Below are 17,818 nucleotides of genomic sequence, written 5' to 3' on the forward strand. Positions count from 1 at the left end.
GAGGATTGTGCTGGTCCAGGAAGGGCAGGAGAAAATCCTGACCAAATTTTGGGGTCTCTGCCTCACAGGGAGAACCTAAATGTGAGGATTGTGCTCGTCCAGGGAGGGTAGGAGCAATTCCTGACCAAATTTTGGGGTTTCTGCTCCACAGAAAAAACCCAAATAGTGAAGATTGTGCTCTTCCAGAAAGACAGGACAGCTCCTGACCAAATTTTGGGGTTTCTGCTCACCAGAAAAAACCCAAATGTGAGGATTGTGCTGGTCCAGGGAGGGTAGGAGCAATTCCTGACCAAGTTTTGGGGTCTCTGCTCCACAGGAAAAACCCAAATAGTGAAGATTGTGCTCCTCCAGGAGGACAGGACAGTTCCTGACCCAGTTTTGGGGTCCCTGCTCCCAGGGCAGTGGGGTTGTGCTCCTCCAGGAAGGGCAGGACAGTTCCTGACCAAATTTTGGGGTTTCTGCCTCACAGGGAGAACCCAAATGTGAGGATTGTGCTCGTCCAGGGAGAGTAGGAGCAATTCCTGACCAAGTTTTGGGGTCTCTGCTCCACAGAGGAGAGGGAATTGTTCTGCTCCAGTACGGGCAGGAGCAGCTCCTGACCAAATTTTGGGGTTTCTGCTCACCAGAAAAAACCCAAATAGTGAAGATTGTGCTCCTCCAGAAGGACAGGACAGCTCCTGACCAAATTTTGGGGTTTCTGCTCACCAGAAAAAACCCAAATAGTGAGGGTTGTTCTGGTCCAGGAAGGGCAGGAGAAAATCCTGACCAAACTTTGGGGTTTCTGCCTCACAGGGAGAACCCAAATGTGAGGATTGTGCTGGTCCAGGAAGGGCAGGACAGTTCCTGACCAAGTTTTGGGGTCTCTGCTCCACAGGAAAAACCCAAATAGTGAAGATTGTGCTCCTCCAGAAGGACAGGACAGCTCCTGACCAAATTTTGGGGTTTCTGCTCCACAGAAAAAACCCAAATGTGAGGGTTGTTCAGGTCCAGGAAGGGCAGGACAGTTCCTGACCAAATTTTGGGGTTTCTGCCTCACAGGGAGAACCCAAATGTGAGGATTGTGCTCGTCCAGGGAGGGTAGGAGAAACTCCTGACCAAATTTTGGGGTCTCTCCTCCACAGGGAGAACCCAGGTCCTCCAGGAAGGGCAGGAGCAGCTCCTGACCAAATTTTGGGGTCTCTGCTCCACAGAAAAAACCCAAATAGTGAAGATTGTGCTCCTCCAGGAAGGACAGGACAGTTCCTGACCAAGTTTTGGGGTCTCTGCTCCCAGGGCAGTGGGGCTGTGCTGGTCCCAGAAGGACAGGACAGCTCCTGACCAAATTTTGGGGTTTCTGCTCCACAGAAAAAACCCAAATGTGAGGATTGTGCTGGTCCAGGAAGGGCAGGAGAAAATCCTGACCAAATTTTGGGGTTTCTGCCTCACAGGGAGAACCCAAATAGTGAAGATTGTGCTGGTCCCAGAAGGACAGGACAGCTCCTGACCAAATTTTGGGGTCTCTGCTCCACAGGAAAAACCCAAATGTGAGGATTGTGCTGGTCCAGGAAGGGCAGGAGAAACTCCTGACCAAATTTTGGGGTCTCTGCCTCACAGGGAGAACCCAAATGTGAGGATTGTGCTCGTCCAGGGAGGGTAGGAGAAACTCCTGACCAAGTTTTGGGGTCTCTGCTCCCAGGGCAGTAGGGCTGTGCTGGTCCCAGAAGGACAGGACAGCTCCTGACCAAATTTTGGGGTTTCTGCTCACCAGAAAAAACCCAAATGTGAGGATTGTTCAGGTCCAGGAAGGGCAGGAGAAAATCCTGACCTAATTTTGGGGTTTCTGCCTCAGAGGGAGAACCCAAATGTGAGGATTGTGCTGGTCCAGGGAGGGTAGGAGCAATTCCTGACCAAGTTTTGGGGTCTCTGCTCCACAGGAAAAACCCAAATAGTGAAGATTGTGCTCCTCCAGGAGGACAGGACAGCTCCTGACCCAGTTTTGGGGTCTCTGCTCCCAGGACAGTGGGGTTGTGCTCCTCCAGGAAGGGCAGGACAGTTCCTGACCAAATTTTGGGGTTTCTGCCTCACAGGAAAAACCCAAATAGTGAAGATTGTGCTGGTCCAGGAAGGGCAGGACAATTCCTGACCAAATTTTGGGGTCTCTGCCTCACAGGGAGAACCCAAATGTGAGGATTGTGCTGGTCCAGGGAGGGTAGGAGCAATTCCTGACCAAGTTTTGGGGTCTCTGCTCCACAGAGGAGTGGGGATTGTTCTGCTCCAGTACGGGCAGGAGCAGCTCCTGACCAAATTTTGGGGTTTCTGCTCCACAGGAAAAACCCAAATAGTGAGGGTTGTTCTGGTCCAGGAAGGGCAGGACAATTCCTGACCAAATTTTGGGGTCTCTTGCTCCAAATGGAGAATCCGGGGGAGTGGGGATTGTTCTGGTTCAGGGAGGGCAGAGAAGTTCCTGACCCAGTTTTGGGGTCCCTGCTCCCAGGGCAGTGGGGCTGTGCTGGTCCCAGAGGACAGGAGAAACTCCTGACCAAATTTTGGGGTCTTGCTCCACAGGAAAAACCCAAATAGTGAAGATTGTGCTCCTCCAGGAGGACAGGACAGTTCCTGACCCAGTTTTGGGGTCCCTGCTCCCAGGGCAGTGGGGCTGTGCTGGTCCCAGAGGACAGGACAGTTCCTGACCCAGTTTTGGGGTCCCTGCTCCACAGGAGGGTGAGGGTTGTGCTGCTCCAGGAAGGACAGGACAGTTCCTGACCCAGTTTTGGGGTCCCTGCTCCCAGGGCAGTGGGGCTGTGCTGGTCCCACAAGGACAGGACAGTTCCTGACCCAGTTTTGGGGTCCCTGCTCCCAGGGCAGTGGGGCTGTGCTGGTCCCACAAGGACAGGACAGCTCCTGACCCAGTTTTGGGGTCTCTGCTCCCAGGGAAGTGGGGCTGTGCTGGTCCCACAAGGACAGGACAGCTCCTGACCAAATTTTGGGGTCCCTGCTCCCAGGGCAGTGGGGCTGTGCTGCTCCAGGAAGGGCAGGACAGTTCCTGACCAAATTTTGGGGTCCCTGCTCCCAGGGCAGTGGGGCTGTGCTGGTCCCACAAGGGCAGGAGCAATTCCTGACCCAGTTTTGGGGTCTCTGCTCCCAGGGCAGTGGGGCTGTGCTGCTCCAGGAAGGACAGGACAGCTCCTGACCAAATTTTGGGGTCTCTGCTCCCAGGGCAGTGGGGCTGTGCTGCTCCAGGAAGGACAGGACAGTTCCTGACCCAGTTTTGGGGTCCCTGCTCCCAGGGCAGTGGGGCTGTGCTGGTCCCACAAGGACAGGACAGTTTCTGACCCAGTTTTTGGGGTCTCTGCTCCCAGGGCAGTGGGGCTGTGCTGCTCCAGGAAGGACAGGAGCAATTCCTGACCCAGTTTTGGGGTCCCTGCTCCCAGGGCAGTGGGGCTGTGCTGGTCCCACAAGGACAGGACAGTTCCTGACCCAGTTTTGGGGTCCCTGCTCCCAGGGCAGTGGGGCTGTGCTGCTCCAGCTCCCAGCTCCCCCCAGAGTTGCTGAGGCACCCCCAGCTCCTCATCCTCAGCGGGTCTGGGGGCTGCTGCTCCCTCCAGGGAGGGAGGACACGGCAGGAAGGGCCCAGAAGGGAGGGGAAGGTGCAGAAAGTGAAAAATCCCCCCGAGAGCCCAGGCCAGCACTGCCAGAGGGGGAAGTGCTCAAAATGAAAAAATAAATTCAATGTAATCCAAGGCACTGCTTGGACATGGATTGTGCTCCACCAGAGCTGCAGAGAAAATCAGGAATATTCCCAAATCAGGAATATTCAGAAAGAGGAATATTCAAAAAGAGGAATATTCAAAAAGAGGAATATTCAAAAAGAGGAATATTCAGAAAGAGGAATATTTCCAATGAGGAATATTCCCAAATGAGGGATATTCCCAAATCAGGGTTATTCCCAAATCAGAGATATTCCCAGATCAGGGATATTCCCAGATCAGGAATATTCCCAAATCAGGGATACTCCCAAATCAGGAATACTCCCAGATCAGGGATATTCCCAGATCAGGAATATTCCCAAATCAGGGATACTCCCAAATCAGGAATACTCCCAGATCAGGAATACTCCCAAATCAGGAATACTCCCAAATCAGGGATATTCCCAGATCAGGAATATTCCCAAATCAGGGATACTCCCAAATCAGGGATACTCCCAAATCAGGAATATTCCCAGATCAGGAATATTCCCAGATCAGGAATACTCCCAAATCAGGAATAATCCCAAATCAGGAATATTCCCAAATCAGGAATACTCCCAGATCAGGGTTATTCCCAAATCAGGAATATTCCCAAATCAGGGATACTCCCAGATCAGGAATATTCCCAGATCAGGAATATTCCCAAATCAGGGATACTCCCAGATCAGGAATATTCCCAGATCAGGAATATTCCCAAATCAGGGATACTCCCAGATCAGGGTTATTCCCAAATCAGGAATACTCCCAGATCAGGAATACTCCCAGATCAGGGTTATTCCCAAATCAGGAATACTCCCAAATCAGGAATACTCCCCCTCCTCTTCCTCCAGCCCTCCCTCCCATCCCTGCTGTGCTGAGCCACTGCAAAGTTCAAATCACAGGAAAGAGCCCCAAACCAGGGCGAGTCCAGGAAAGGTGACCATGGTGATGGTGATGATGGTGATGAAGATGAGGAGGAGGAGGAGGAGCAGCCCGGGGCCCTCAGCAGCAGCCCCAGCCCGGCGGGGAGCTCTCCTTGATGCTGATGTAATCCCCAGTGCCAGCAGAGCAGGAGCTGCCATCCCCCGAGGACGAGGACATCATCTTCTCCAGCAGAACCCTGCAGAGAAAAATCCTCAGCTGCATCTGGGCTTGTTTTGGTTGGGTTTCTTTTGTTTGTTTGATTTGGTTTGGTTTTTGGGGGTTTTTCGGAATCAGTAGCATTGGGCAGTGCAGAAAAGAAATAAAAATTAAAAAAGCCAAGCTCAGAAATGTTGGAGATGGATTCGTAGAGTTGGGCAGTGCAGAAAAGAAATAAAAAATAAAAAAGCCAAGCTCAGAAGTGTGGGGAATGCATTTGTAGAGTTGGGCAGATAGAAAAGAAATAAATTAAAAAGCAAGGTTCAGAAGTCCAGGAAATGCATTTATAGAGTTGGCCAGTGCAGAAAAGAAATAAAAAATAAAAAAAAGCCAAGCTCAGAAGTGTGGGGAATGCATTTGTAGAGTTGGGCAGTGCAGAAAAGAAATAAATAAATAAAAAGCCAAGCTCAGAAGTGCTGGAGATGGATTCGTAGAGTTGTGCAGTGCAGAAAATAAATAAAAAATAAAATGCAAAGCTCAGAAGTGTGGGGATTGCATCTGTAGAGTTGGGCAGTGCAGAAAAGAAATAAAAATTAACAAGCAAAGCTCAAAAGTGCAGGAAATCCATTTGTAGAGTTGGGCAGTGCAGAAAAGAAAAAATTTAAAAAGCCAAGCTCAGAAGTGCTGGAGATGGATTTGTAGAGTTGGGCAGTGCAGAAAAGAAATAAAAAATAAAATGCAAAGCTCAGAAGTGTGGGGAATGCATCTGTAGAGTTGGGCAGTGCAGAAAATAAATAAATTAAAAGCCAAGCTCAGAAGTGCTGGAGATGGATTTGTAGAGTTGGGCAGTGCAGAAAAGAAATAAATTAAAAACCCAAGCTCAGAAGTGTGGGGAGTGCATCTGTAGAGTTGGACAGTGCAGAAAAGAAATAAAAATTAACAAGCAAAGCTCAAAAGTGCAGGAAATCCATTTGTAGAGTTAGGCAGTGCAGAAAAGAAAAAATTTAAAAAGCCAAGCTCAGAAGTGCTGGAGATGGATTTGTAGAGTTGGGCAGTGCAGAAAATAAATAAAAAATAAAAAAAGCCAACCTCAGAAATGTTGGAGATGGATTTGTAGAGTTGGGCAGTGCAGAAAAGAAATAAATTAAAAAGCCAAGCTCAGAAGTGTGGGGAGTGCATCTGTAGAGTTGTGCAGTGCAGAAAAGAAATGAAAATTTAAAAAGCCAGGTAGGGTTTTGCCCTCCCTGTGCCCCCAGGTCCCCTGGAGCCCCCCGGGCCGGGGTCCCCCGGGCTGCTGGGGCAGGCAGTGACCTCGGGGGACAGCAGGGACAGCCCCTGCCAGGCTGTCACTGGGGACAGGGCTTGATCCCCCTGCTCTGCCCGCCCGCCCAAGGCTCCTGAGGAAATCCTTCTCTCCCCATCCCCTTAGAGCTCTTCTAGCACTGACATTTTCTTTCAATATCATAGAGATCATAAATACATACATACATAAATACATAAATAAATAAATAAATAAATAAGAAAGATTTAAATGATAAAAATTATTAATATTAATAATAAATTATCATTCTGAACAAATAATAATAATAATAATAATAATAATAATAATAATCCTTCTGAACCATGGATGATAATAGTAATGATAATAATGATAATGAGAAGAAGAAGAAGAAGAAGAAAAAAAAGCCTTCTGAACCATTGATAATAATGATCATGATAATAATAATAATAATAATAATCCTTCTGAACCATGGATAATAATAATAATGATAATAATGATAATAATGATAATAAGAAGAAGAAGAAAAAAAAGCCTTCTGAACCATTGATAATAATGATGATGATAATAATGATAATGATAATAATAATAATAATAGTAATAATAATAATACTTCTGAACCATGGATAATAATTATAATAATAATGATAATGATAATAATAATAATAATTAGAAGAAGAAAAAGCCTTCTGAACCATTGATAATAATGATGATGATAATAATGATAATAATGATAATAATAATAATAGTAATAATAGTAATAATAATAATCCTTCTGAACCATGGATAATAATGATAATAATGATAACAATGATAATAATGATAATGATAATGATAATGATAATAAAATTAGCCTTCTGAACCATGGATAATGATAATAACGATAATAATTATAATAATATTAATGATAATATTAATGATGATGATGATGATAATAATAATAATAATAATAATAATAATAATAGTAATAATAATTCTGAACCATGGATAATAATGATAATAATGATAATAATAATGATAATAATGATTATGATAATGATAATAATGCTAATGATGATAATCAGCCTTCTGACCCATGGGGTGCAGACTGTCCTCTCTTCCCTCCAGACCCCAGACACCGCCCCAGGCCCTGCTCCCACCTCATGGCCTCGTTGATGTTTTTGTTTTCCTTCACAGACGTCTCCACCCAGCCTGAGAATCCGTTCTCTTTGCTGAAGCGATCGATTTCCTCCCTGCTCACTGCCCAGGGGGACAGGTCACACTGCAGGGCACAAAGGGCACCCTCAGGGGCACTGAACCCCCCTGTGGGGGCTGGAGGGATTCCAGATCCCCCCTAAAACCACCCAGGGACATTTCCCATTTCCCATTTCCCCTGCCCAGGGGGAGAGGTCACACTGCAGGGCACAAAGGGCACCCTCAGGGGCACTGAACCCCTCTGGGGGCTGGAGGGATTCCAGATCCCCCCTGAAACCACCCAGGGCAGGGACATTTCCCATTTCCCCTGCCCAGCTGCTCCAGCCTGGCCTGGGACACCCCAGGGATGTGGGTTTGTAGGATCCCCACTGCCCCTCCCTGCCAGGGGGGGATTCCTGCAGCTGGGAGGGCCCTGCAGGGGCTGGGGGAGGCAGCTCAGCCCTGCCAGCTCCCACTCCCAGGGCTGGGCTCTCCCTGGCTGCTGCCAGCAGCGAGTTCTGCTTTAGCTGAGAGCTCAGGCACTGGCACACCTCGGCCAAGCACGCCTGGAATGGAGCTCCCAGCATCACTCCATCCCAAATCTGCCTCTCCAACACTGTGCCACCCCAAATCTGCCTCTCCAGCCTCATCCCACCCCAATTCTGCCTCTCCAGCCCCATCCCATCCCAATTCTGCCTCTCCAGCCCCATCCCATCCCAACTCTGCCTCTTCAGTCTCATCCCACCCCAAATCTGCCTCTTCAGCCTCACTCCATCCCAAATCTGCCTCTCCAACACTGTGCCACCCCAATTCTGCCTCTCCAGCCCCATCCCATCCCAAATCTGCCTCTCCAACGTTGTGTCACCCCAATTCTGCCTCTTCAGCCCCATCCCATCCCAAATCTGCATCCCCAACCTCATCCCACCCCAACTCTGCCTCTCCAGCCCCATCCCACCCCAAATCTGCCTCCACAACCTCATCCTTCACCCAGAGAAACACATCAAAAATACACAAAAACACACAGAGAAACATACAAAAAACACAAACACACAAAAACTATATAAATCCACAGAGAAACACACAAAACACACAAAAACTCATATAGAAACACACAAAAACCATACAAAAACACACAGAGAACCACAACAAAAACCACACAAACTCACAGAGAAACACATAAAAATACACAAAAACACACAGAGAAACACCCAAAAAACACATAAACCCACAGAGAAACCAACAGAGAAACACACAAAAACCCAAACAGAAACACACAAAAACCACACAAACTCACAGAGAAACACACAGAAATACACAAAAACCCAAACAGAAACACACAAACACACAGAGAAACATAAAAAAACACACATAAACCATACAAATCCATAGAGAAACACAGAGAACCACACCAAAACCATCAAACCCACAGAGAACCACACCAAAACCACACAAACCCACAGAGAACCACACCAAACCCACAGAGAACCACACCAAATCCACACAAACCCACAGAGAACCACACCAAAACCACTCAAACCCACAGAGAACCACACCAAAACCACTCAAACCCACAGAGAACCCCCCAAACCCCCAGAGAACCACACCAAAACCACACCAAAACCACTCAAACCCACAGAGAACCACACCAAAACCATCAACCCCACAGAGAACCACACCAAAACCACTCAAACCCATAGAGAACCACACAAACCCATAGAGAACCACACCAAAACCACACAAACCCACAGAGAACCACACCAAACCCACAGAGAACCACACCAAAACCACACCAAACCCACAGAGAACCACACCAAAACCACACAAACCGATAGAGAACCACACCAAAACCCTTCAAATCCCCAGAGAACCACACAAACCCATAGAGAACCCCCCAAACCCCCAGAGAACCACACCAAAACCACACCAAACCACTCAAACCCACAGAGAACCACACCAAAACCATCAAACCCACAGAGAACCACACCAAAACCATCAAACCCACAGAGAACCACACCAAAACCCTTCAAACCCCCAGAGAACCACACAAACCCATAGAGAACCACACCAAAACCACACAAACCCACAGAGAACCACACCAAACCCACAGAGAACCACACCAAAACCACACCAAACCCACAGAGAACCACACCAAAACCACACAAACCGATAGAGAACCACACCAAAACCCTTCAAATCCCCAGAGAACCACACAAACCCATAGAGAACCCCCCAAACCCCCAGAGAACCACACCAAAACCACACCAAACCACTCAAACCCACAGAGAACCACACCAAAACCATCAAACCCACAGAGAACCACACCAAAACCATCAAACCCACAGAGAACCACACCAAAACCCTTCAAACCCCCAGAGAACCACACAAACCCATAGAGAACCACACCAAAACCATCAAACCCACAGAGAACCACACCAAATCCACACAAACCCACACCAAACCCATAGATAACCACACCAAAACCACTCAAACCCATAGAGAACCACACCAAAACCATCAAACACACAGAGAACCACACCAAAACCACACAAACCCCCAGAGAACCACATCAAAACCACTCAAACCCACAGAGAACCCCCCAAACCCATAGAGAACCACACCAAAACCACTCAAACCCCCAGAGAACCACACCAAAACCATCAAACCCCCAGAGAACCACACCAAACCCCCAGAGAACCACACCAAAACCACTCAAACCCACAGAGAACCACACCAAAACCACTCAAACCCACAGAGAACCACACCAAAAACCACACAAACCCATAGAGAACCACACCAAAACCATCAAACCCACAGAGAACCATACCAAACCCACAGAGAACCACACCAAAACCACTCCAAAACCATCAAACCCATAGAGAACCACACCAAAAACCACTCAAACACACAGAGAACCACACCAACCCCCCCAAAACCCCAAAAGCCCAGCGGGGCAGGTGCCCACCTTGTTGGCCAGCAGCAGGCAGGGCACGGGGCTCCCGTCGGGCAGCACCACCTTGCTGTCCAGGTCCTGCTTCCACCTGTGGCTGCTGCTGAAGGTGCTGGGGTTGGTGACATCGAAGAGCACCAGGCAGGCCGAGGCCTCCCTGTAGTACAGGCGGGTCATGGAGGTGAAACGCTCCTGCCCTGGGGGCACAACGGGGCAAAACAGCCAGAGTTGGTGTCACTGGGGGTGGGCAGGTGGGTGGTGTCACTGGGGGGTGATATCCAGGTGGGCTGGGTGTTTGAGGGGTGATATCCAGGTGGGCTGGGTGTTTGGGGGGGCATATCCAGGTGGGTTGGGTGTTTGAGGGGTGTTATCCAGGTAGGTTGGGTGTTTGGGGGGTGATATTTAGTTAGGTTGGGTGTTTGTGGGGTGTTATCCAGGTAGATGGTGTGTTTGGGGGGTGTTATCCAGGTGGGCTGGATGTTTGGGGGGGGATATCCAGGTGGGTTGTTTGATTATGGGGTGATATCCAGGTGGGCTGGGTGTTTGAGGGGTGATATCTAGGTGGGCTGGGTGTTTGATGGGTGTTATCCAGGTGGGTTGGGTGTTTGGGGGGTGTTATCCAGGTGGGTTGTTTGATTATGGGGTCTTATCCAGGTGGGCTGGGTGTTTGTGGGGTGATATCCAGGTGGGCTGTGTGTTTGAGGGGTGATAGCCAGGTGGGTTGGGTGTTTGAGGGGTGTTATCCAGGTAGGTTGGGTGTTTGGGGGGTGTTATCCAGGTAGATGGTGTGTTTGTGGGGTGTTATCTAGGTAGGTTGGGTGTTTGTGGGGTGTTATCCAGGCAGGTTGGGTGTTTGGGGGGTGTTATCCAGGTAGGTTGGGTGTTTGAGGGGTGATATCCAGGTAGGTTGTGTGTGTGGGGGGTGTTATTTAGGTAGGCTGTGTGACTGGGGGGTGATATCCAGGTAGATTGGGTGATTATGGGGTGTTATTTAGGTAGACTGGGTGTTTGGGGATTGTGCAGGTGGGTGGTGTGTTTGTGGGGTGTTAACCAGGCAGGTTGTTTGATTATGGGGTGTTATTTAGGTAGGCTGTGTGTTTGAGGGGTGATATCCAGGTAGACTGGGTGTTTGGGGGGTGTTATCCAGGTGGGTTGGGTGTTTGAGGGGTGATATCCAGGTAGACTGTGTGTGTGTGGGGTGTTATTTAGGTAGGCTGTGTGTTTGGGGGTTGTGCAGGTAGGTTGGGTGTTTGTGGGGTGTTATTTAGGTAGATTGTGTGATTATGGGGTGACATCCAGGTAGATTGTGTGTTTGTGGGATGATATCCAGGTAGGTTGTGTGTGTGTGGTGTTATCTAGGTAGGTTTTGTGATCATGGGGTGTTATTTAGGTAGGTTGTGTGATTATGGGGTGTTATCCAGGTGGGTTGGGTGTTTGGGGGGTGTTATCCAGGTAGGCTGTGTGTTTGGGGGTTGTGCAGGTAGGTTGGGTGTTTGAGGGGTGATATCCAGGTAGGTTGTGTGTTTGTGCAGTGATATCGAGGTAGGTTGGGTGTTTGGAGGGTGTTATTTAGGTAGATGGCGTGTTTGGGGGTTGTGCAGGTAGGTGGTGTGTTTGGAAGGTGTTATTTAGGTAGATTGTGTGTTTGGGGAGCGTTATTTAGGTAGATTGTGTGATTATGGGGTGTTATTTAGGTAGATTGGGTGTTTGTGGGGTGTTATCCAGGTAGGGTGTATGTGTGTGGTGTTATCTAGGCAGGTTGTGTGATTATGGGGTGTTATTTAGGTAGGGTGTGTGTTTGGAAGGTGTTATTTAGGTAGGCTGTGTGTTTGGGGGGTGTTTTCCAGGTAGGGTGTGTGTTTGGAAGGTGTTATTTAGGTAGATTGTGTGTTTGGGGGTTGTGCAGGTAGGCTGTATGTTTGGAAGGTGTTATTTAGGTAGGCTGTGTGTTTGGGGGGTGTTATTTAGGCAGATTGTGTGTTTGGGGGGTGTTTTCCAGGCAGGCTGTGTGTTTGGGGGGTGTTTTCCAGGTAGGCTGTGTGTTTGGGGGGTGTTTTCCAGGCAGGCTGTGTGTTTGGGGGGTGTTATCCAGGTAGGCTGTGTTTGGGGGGTGGTTTTGCAGCGGGCAGTGAGGATTTCTGGTTAGTGGGGGGATTTGGGATGTGGGCTGGGCAGGGGTCAGGTCACAGAATCGTGCAAAACCGACAGAGAAACACACAAAAAGTGTACAAACCCACAGGGAAGCACACAAAAACACACACAATCCATACAAACCCACAGAGAAACACACAAAAACTGTACAAACCCACAGAGAAACACACAAAAACTGTACAGACCCACAGAGAAACACACAAAAACTGTACAAACCCACAGAGAAACACACAAAAACTGTACAGACCCACAGAGAAACACACAAAAACTGTACAGACCCACAGAGAAACATACAAACACACAGAGAAACACACAAAAACTGTACAAACCCACAGAGAAACACACAAAAACTGTACAGACCCACAGAGAAACACACAGACCCAGAGAGAAACACACAAAAACTGTACAGACCCACAGAGAAACACACAGACCCAGAGAGAAACACACAAAAACTGTACAGACCCACAGAGAAACACACAAAAACTGTACAAACCCACAGAGAAACACACAAAAACTGTACAGACCCAGAGAGAAACACACAAAAACTGTACAGACCCACAGAGAAACACACAAAAACTGTACAAACCCACAGAGAAACACACAAAAACTGTACAGACCCACAGAAAAACATACAAATACACAGAGAAACACACAAAAACTGCACAGACCCACAGAGAAACACATAAACCCACAGAGGAGCATACAAAAAGATACAAAACCCATACAAATCCATAGAGAAACACCCAAAAAACCCCACAAAAACCATTTAAACCCACAGAGAAACACACAAAAAGCATACAGACAAACAGAGAAACACACAAAATACAAAATACACGCCAGGTTTGTCTGGGTTTAAAAGGACCCAAGATCACCCCATGGGCAGGGTGCTCTGGGACACCCCCAGGGATGGGACACCCCAATATTTGCACTATTTCCATGTAACCCAGTGCCCCAGGGATGGGACACCCCAATAATTCCATCATTCCCCTGCACCCCAGGGCCCCAATAATTCCGTTATTCCCATGTACCCCAGGGCCCCAGGGATGGGACACCCCAATATTTGCATTATTCCCATGTACCCCAGGGATGGAACACCCCGCTAATTCCATCATTCCCCTGTGCCCCAGGGAAGGGACACCCCAATAATTCCATCACTCCCCTGCACCCCAGTGCCCCAGGGATGGGACACCCCAATATTTGCATTATTCCCATGTACCCCAGGGAAGGGACACCCCAATATTTGCATTATTTGTACCCCACGGATGGGACACCCCAACAATTCCATCATTCCCATGTACTCCAGGGATGGGACACCCCAATATTTGCAATATTTCCATTAATCTAGCACCCCAACAATTCCATCACTCCCCTGCACCCCAGTGCCCCAGGGATGGGACACCCCAATATTTGCATTATTTGTACCCCAGGGATGGGACACCCCAACAATTCCATCATTCCCACATACCCCAGGGATGGGACACCCCAACAATTCCATCATTCCCACATACCCCAGGGATGGGACACCCCAACAATTCCATCATTCCCACATACCCCAGGGATGGGACACCCCAACAATTCCATCATTCCCACATACCCCAGGGATGGGACACCCCAACAATTCCATCATTCCCCAGTACCCCAGGGATGGGACACCCCAACAATTCCATCATTCCCATGTACTCCAGGGATGGGACACCCCAATATTTGCATTATTTGTACCCCAGGGATGGGACACCCCAACAATTCCACCACTCCCCTGCAGCCCAGGGCCCCGAGGCCGCCTGGGTGTCCCTGGGCACCACAGGGGCACAGTGCCAGCTCTGCTCCCCCCACCCCCAGCTCCTTTTTGGGGCCAAAACCAGAAGCAGTTTTTTGCAGCGTGGCTCACTCTGCCCACTTCTCCTTCCTGATGCCATTTTGGGATCCCAGGCAGCCCAGCCAGAGGAAACCACAGCCCTGTTCTCCTCCCTGCTCCACATCCACAGGGGCCATCTGAGAGATGCTGCTGCCCAGAGCTCTCCTGCTGCCAGGGAATTTGGGAAATTCCTTTCTCTGCCCCTCTCCAGCTCCTTGTCCACTCCAGCTTCTATAATCCTGTCATTCAGAGTGTGCCTCGTGCCAGAAATTTGGATTTTAAGCCAAAATTTGGAGCTGAGCAGTCTCATGTCCAGCCAGTTCCACACTCCCTCGGCTCTGGCTCGGCAGGAATTACTGTGGGGATTCTTTGCAGGTGGGTTTTTAATTAAATATTTAAATTACTACAGCAGGCTGGAGGCAGCAAAGCAGAGCAGTCCTGGCCCCGGAATCCACAGGCAGCTGGGATTTATTTTTGGAGAAGGAAAAGGAAGAAAAAAGAAGAGGAAAGGGAAAAAAGAAGGGAAAAGGAAGGGGAAAAAGAAGGGAAGAGAAGGGAAGGGAGAGGAAAAAGGGAGAACAAAAAGGGAGAGGAAAAAGGGAGAGGAAAAAGAAGACCAAAAAGGCCAAAACATTGAGAACCCTCCCAAATACCTGCAATGTCCCAGAGCTGCAGCCGAACCGTCTCCGACTCCGACCACTGAACCACCTTCAGGGCAAAATCCACTGGAGAATTCCCAAAAAAGCAGGAAGGGAAGGAAAGCTGCTCAGGGCCCTTCTGCACCACGGGGCTGCTCCTGCACAGCCTCTCCCAAATCCTGCACCAGGGTGACCAGCCCAAGCACAGCTCCAGGGTGGATGGAACTGGGGACAGGGACAGGTGTCCCTGCCCATGGGGTCAGAGGAGCTGTGAGGTCCTTTCCAAGCTGAACCACCCCATAATAACCTGGGGCAGGGACAGGTGTCCCTGTTTGTGGGGTCAGAGGAGCTGTGAGGTCCTTTCCAAATTGAACCATCCCATAATAACCTGGGGCAGGGACAGGTGTCCCTGTTTGTGGGGTCAGAGGAGCTGTGAGGTCCCTTCCCAGCTGAATCACCCCATCTGTGCTGTCACCAGTGAGTCAGAAGGGGAAGCCCTGTGCTCCTCTCACATCCTGATGGGTCAGGGTTTCAGCCAGACCTAGCTGGGCTGGGACTGACCAAAACCAGGAAGAAAGCACAAAAAGAGAAGTCCCAGGAACCAGCCTGCAGCATTTCCTGCTGGGAGAGACCCAGAGCTCTGTGCCTCTGCACTCTGCACCTCTGATCCACTCCCTCTCCATCTGCACCTCTGATCCATCCCCTCTCCATTCTGCACCTCTGACCCATCCCCTCTCCATCTGCACCTCTGATCCATCCCCTCTGCACTCTGCACCTCTGATCCATCCCCTCTGCACTCTGCACCTCTGATCCATCCTCTCTCCATCTGCACCTCTGATCCATCCCCTCTGCAGTCTGCACCTCTGACCCATCCCCTCTCCATCTACACCTCTGATCCATCCCCTCTGCAGTCTGCACCTCTGACCCATCCCCTCTCCATCTGCACCTCTGATCCATCCCCTCTCCATCTGCACCTCTGATCCATCCCCTCTCCATCTGCACCTCTGATCCATCCCCTCTCCATTCTGCACCTCTGATCCATCCCCTCTGCACTCTGCACCTCTGATCCATTCCCTCTCCATCTGCACCTCTGATCCATCCCCTCTGCACTCTGCACCTCTGATCCATCCCCTCTCCATTCTGCACCTCTGATCCATCCCCTCTCCATCTGCACCTCTGATCCATCCTCTCTCCATTCTGCACCTCTGATCCATCCCCTCTCCATCCGCACCTCTGATCCATCCCCTCTCCATCCGCACCTCTGATCCATCCCCTGTCCAGTCTGCACCTCTGATCCATCCCCTCTCCATCTGCACCTCTGATCCATCCTCTCTCCATTCAGCACCTCTGATCCATCCCCTCTCCATTCAGCACCTCTGATCCATCCCCTCTCCATTCTGCACCTCTGATCCATTCCCTCTCCATCTGCACCTCTGATCCATCCCCTCTCCATCTGCACCTCTGATCCATCCCATCTCCATTCTGCACCTCTGATCCATCCCCTCTGCAGTCTGCACCTCTGACCCATCCCCTCTCCATCTGCACCTCTGATCCATCCCCTCTCCATTCAGCACCTCTGATCCATCCCCTCTCCATTCTGCACCTCTGATCCATTCCCTCTCCATCTGCACCTCTGATCCATCCCCTCTCCATCTGCACCTCTGATCCATCCCCTCTCCATTCTGCACCTCTGATCCATCCCCTCTGCACTCTGCACCTCTGATCCATCCTCTCTCCATTCTGCACCTCTGATCCATCCCCTCTCCATCTGCACCTCTGATCCATCCCATCTCCATTCTGCACCTCTGACCCATCCCCTCTCCATTCTGCACCTCTGATCCATCCTCTCTCCATTCTGCACCTCTGATCCATCCCCTCTCCATTCAGCACCTCTGATCCATCCCCTCTCCATCTGCACCTCTGATCCATCCCCTCTCCATCTGCACCTCTGATCCATCCCATCTCCATTCTGCACCTCTGATCCATCCTCTCTCAGCTCAGGAATGAGAAGGTTTAAGCAGCTCTGCTCAAACCCAGATCACTCGGTAACCCCCCATACCCCTCGGTAACCCCCCGGTAACTTGCTGGTATCCCTCGGTAACCCCCCGGTATCCCCGGTAACCCCTCAGTAACCCCCCGGTATCCCCGGTACCCCCGGTAGCCCCTCAGTAACCCCCCGGTACCCCCCGGTAACCCCCCCGGTATCCCCGGTAACCCCGCAGTAACCCCCCGGTAACCCCGGTAGCCCCCCGGTAATCCCCCGGTACCCCCGGTAACCCCCCGCTACTTCCCGGTAACTCCTCAGTAACCTCCCAGTACCCCCCTGTAACCCCCCGGTAACCCCTCGGTACTCCCCGGTACCCCCCGGGAACCCCCCCGGTACCCCCTCGGTATCCCCCGGTACCCCCGGTAATCACTCGGTACCCCCCGGTACCCCCCCCGGTAACCCCCCGGTAACCCCTCAGTAACCTCCCGGTACCCCCAGTAACCCCCCGGTACCCCCCGGTATCCCCGGTAACCCCGCAGTAACCCCCCGGTACCCCCTCAGTACCCCCTCAGTAACCCCCCCGGTAGCCCCGGTCCCCCCCCGGTACCCCCCGGTCCCCGCTCCGGGCGGGCTCACCGCCCACGGTGGATTTGTAGTGCCGGTTGAAGCTGTCGTTGGCGTAGCGCTGCACCAGCGAGGTCTTGCCCACCGTGGCGTCCCCCACCACCAGCACCTTGAACATCCGATCGCGCTGCCCCATCCCGGCCCGCCCGGCCCCATCCCGGCCCGCCCGGCCCGCGCGTCACGGCAGCCCCGGCCGGGCCGGGCCGCGGCCTCCCGGGGCTGCCGGGAGCTGTAGTTCGCTGCCTTCCGCCGGAGCGGGCCCGGCCACCGCCGGCTGCAGCCCGGAACATCGCCCGAGGCAGCAGATGCTGCTGTGTGCACCCCCAGATCTGCCCTGTGCACCCCCAGATCGGCTCTGTGCACCCCCAGATCTCTGTGCA

General features: G+C 50.8%; 2 protein-coding genes across 2 annotated transcripts; both read right to left on the bottom strand.

The window, feature by feature from the left end:
* Nucleotides 1–1,687: 1,687 nt before the first annotated feature.
* Nucleotides 1,688–4,648, bottom strand: LOC132338445 (uncharacterized). The gene is made up of 3 exons (XM_059867942.1): nt 4,615–4,648; nt 2,364–3,685; nt 1,688–1,804 (listed from the first exon to the last, which is right to left on the bottom strand). Exons 1-3 carry the CDS (start codon nt 4,646–4,648, stop codon nt 1,772–1,774), a joined length of 1,389 nt encoding a protein of 462 aa, XP_059723925.1. The 3' UTR covers nt 1,688–1,771.
* On the bottom strand, nt 3,689–17,608 carry RAB29 (RAB29, member RAS oncogene family). The gene is made up of 5 exons (XM_059867483.1): nt 17,451–17,608; nt 14,843–14,914; nt 10,199–10,380; nt 7,203–7,324; nt 3,689–4,824 (listed from the first exon to the last, which is right to left on the bottom strand). The coding sequence occupies exons 1-5, from the start codon at nt 17,572–17,574 to the stop codon at nt 4,707–4,709; spliced, it is 618 nt and encodes a 205-aa protein (XP_059723466.1). The 5' UTR covers nt 17,575–17,608; the 3' UTR covers nt 3,689–4,706.
* Nucleotides 17,609–17,818: the final 210 nt, after the last annotated feature.

This window comes from Haemorhous mexicanus, chromosome 25 (assembly GCF_027477595.1).
Source record: "Haemorhous mexicanus isolate bHaeMex1 chromosome 25, bHaeMex1.pri, whole genome shotgun sequence".
NCBI classification, from domain to species: Eukaryota; Metazoa; Chordata; class Aves; order Passeriformes; family Fringillidae; genus Haemorhous; species Haemorhous mexicanus.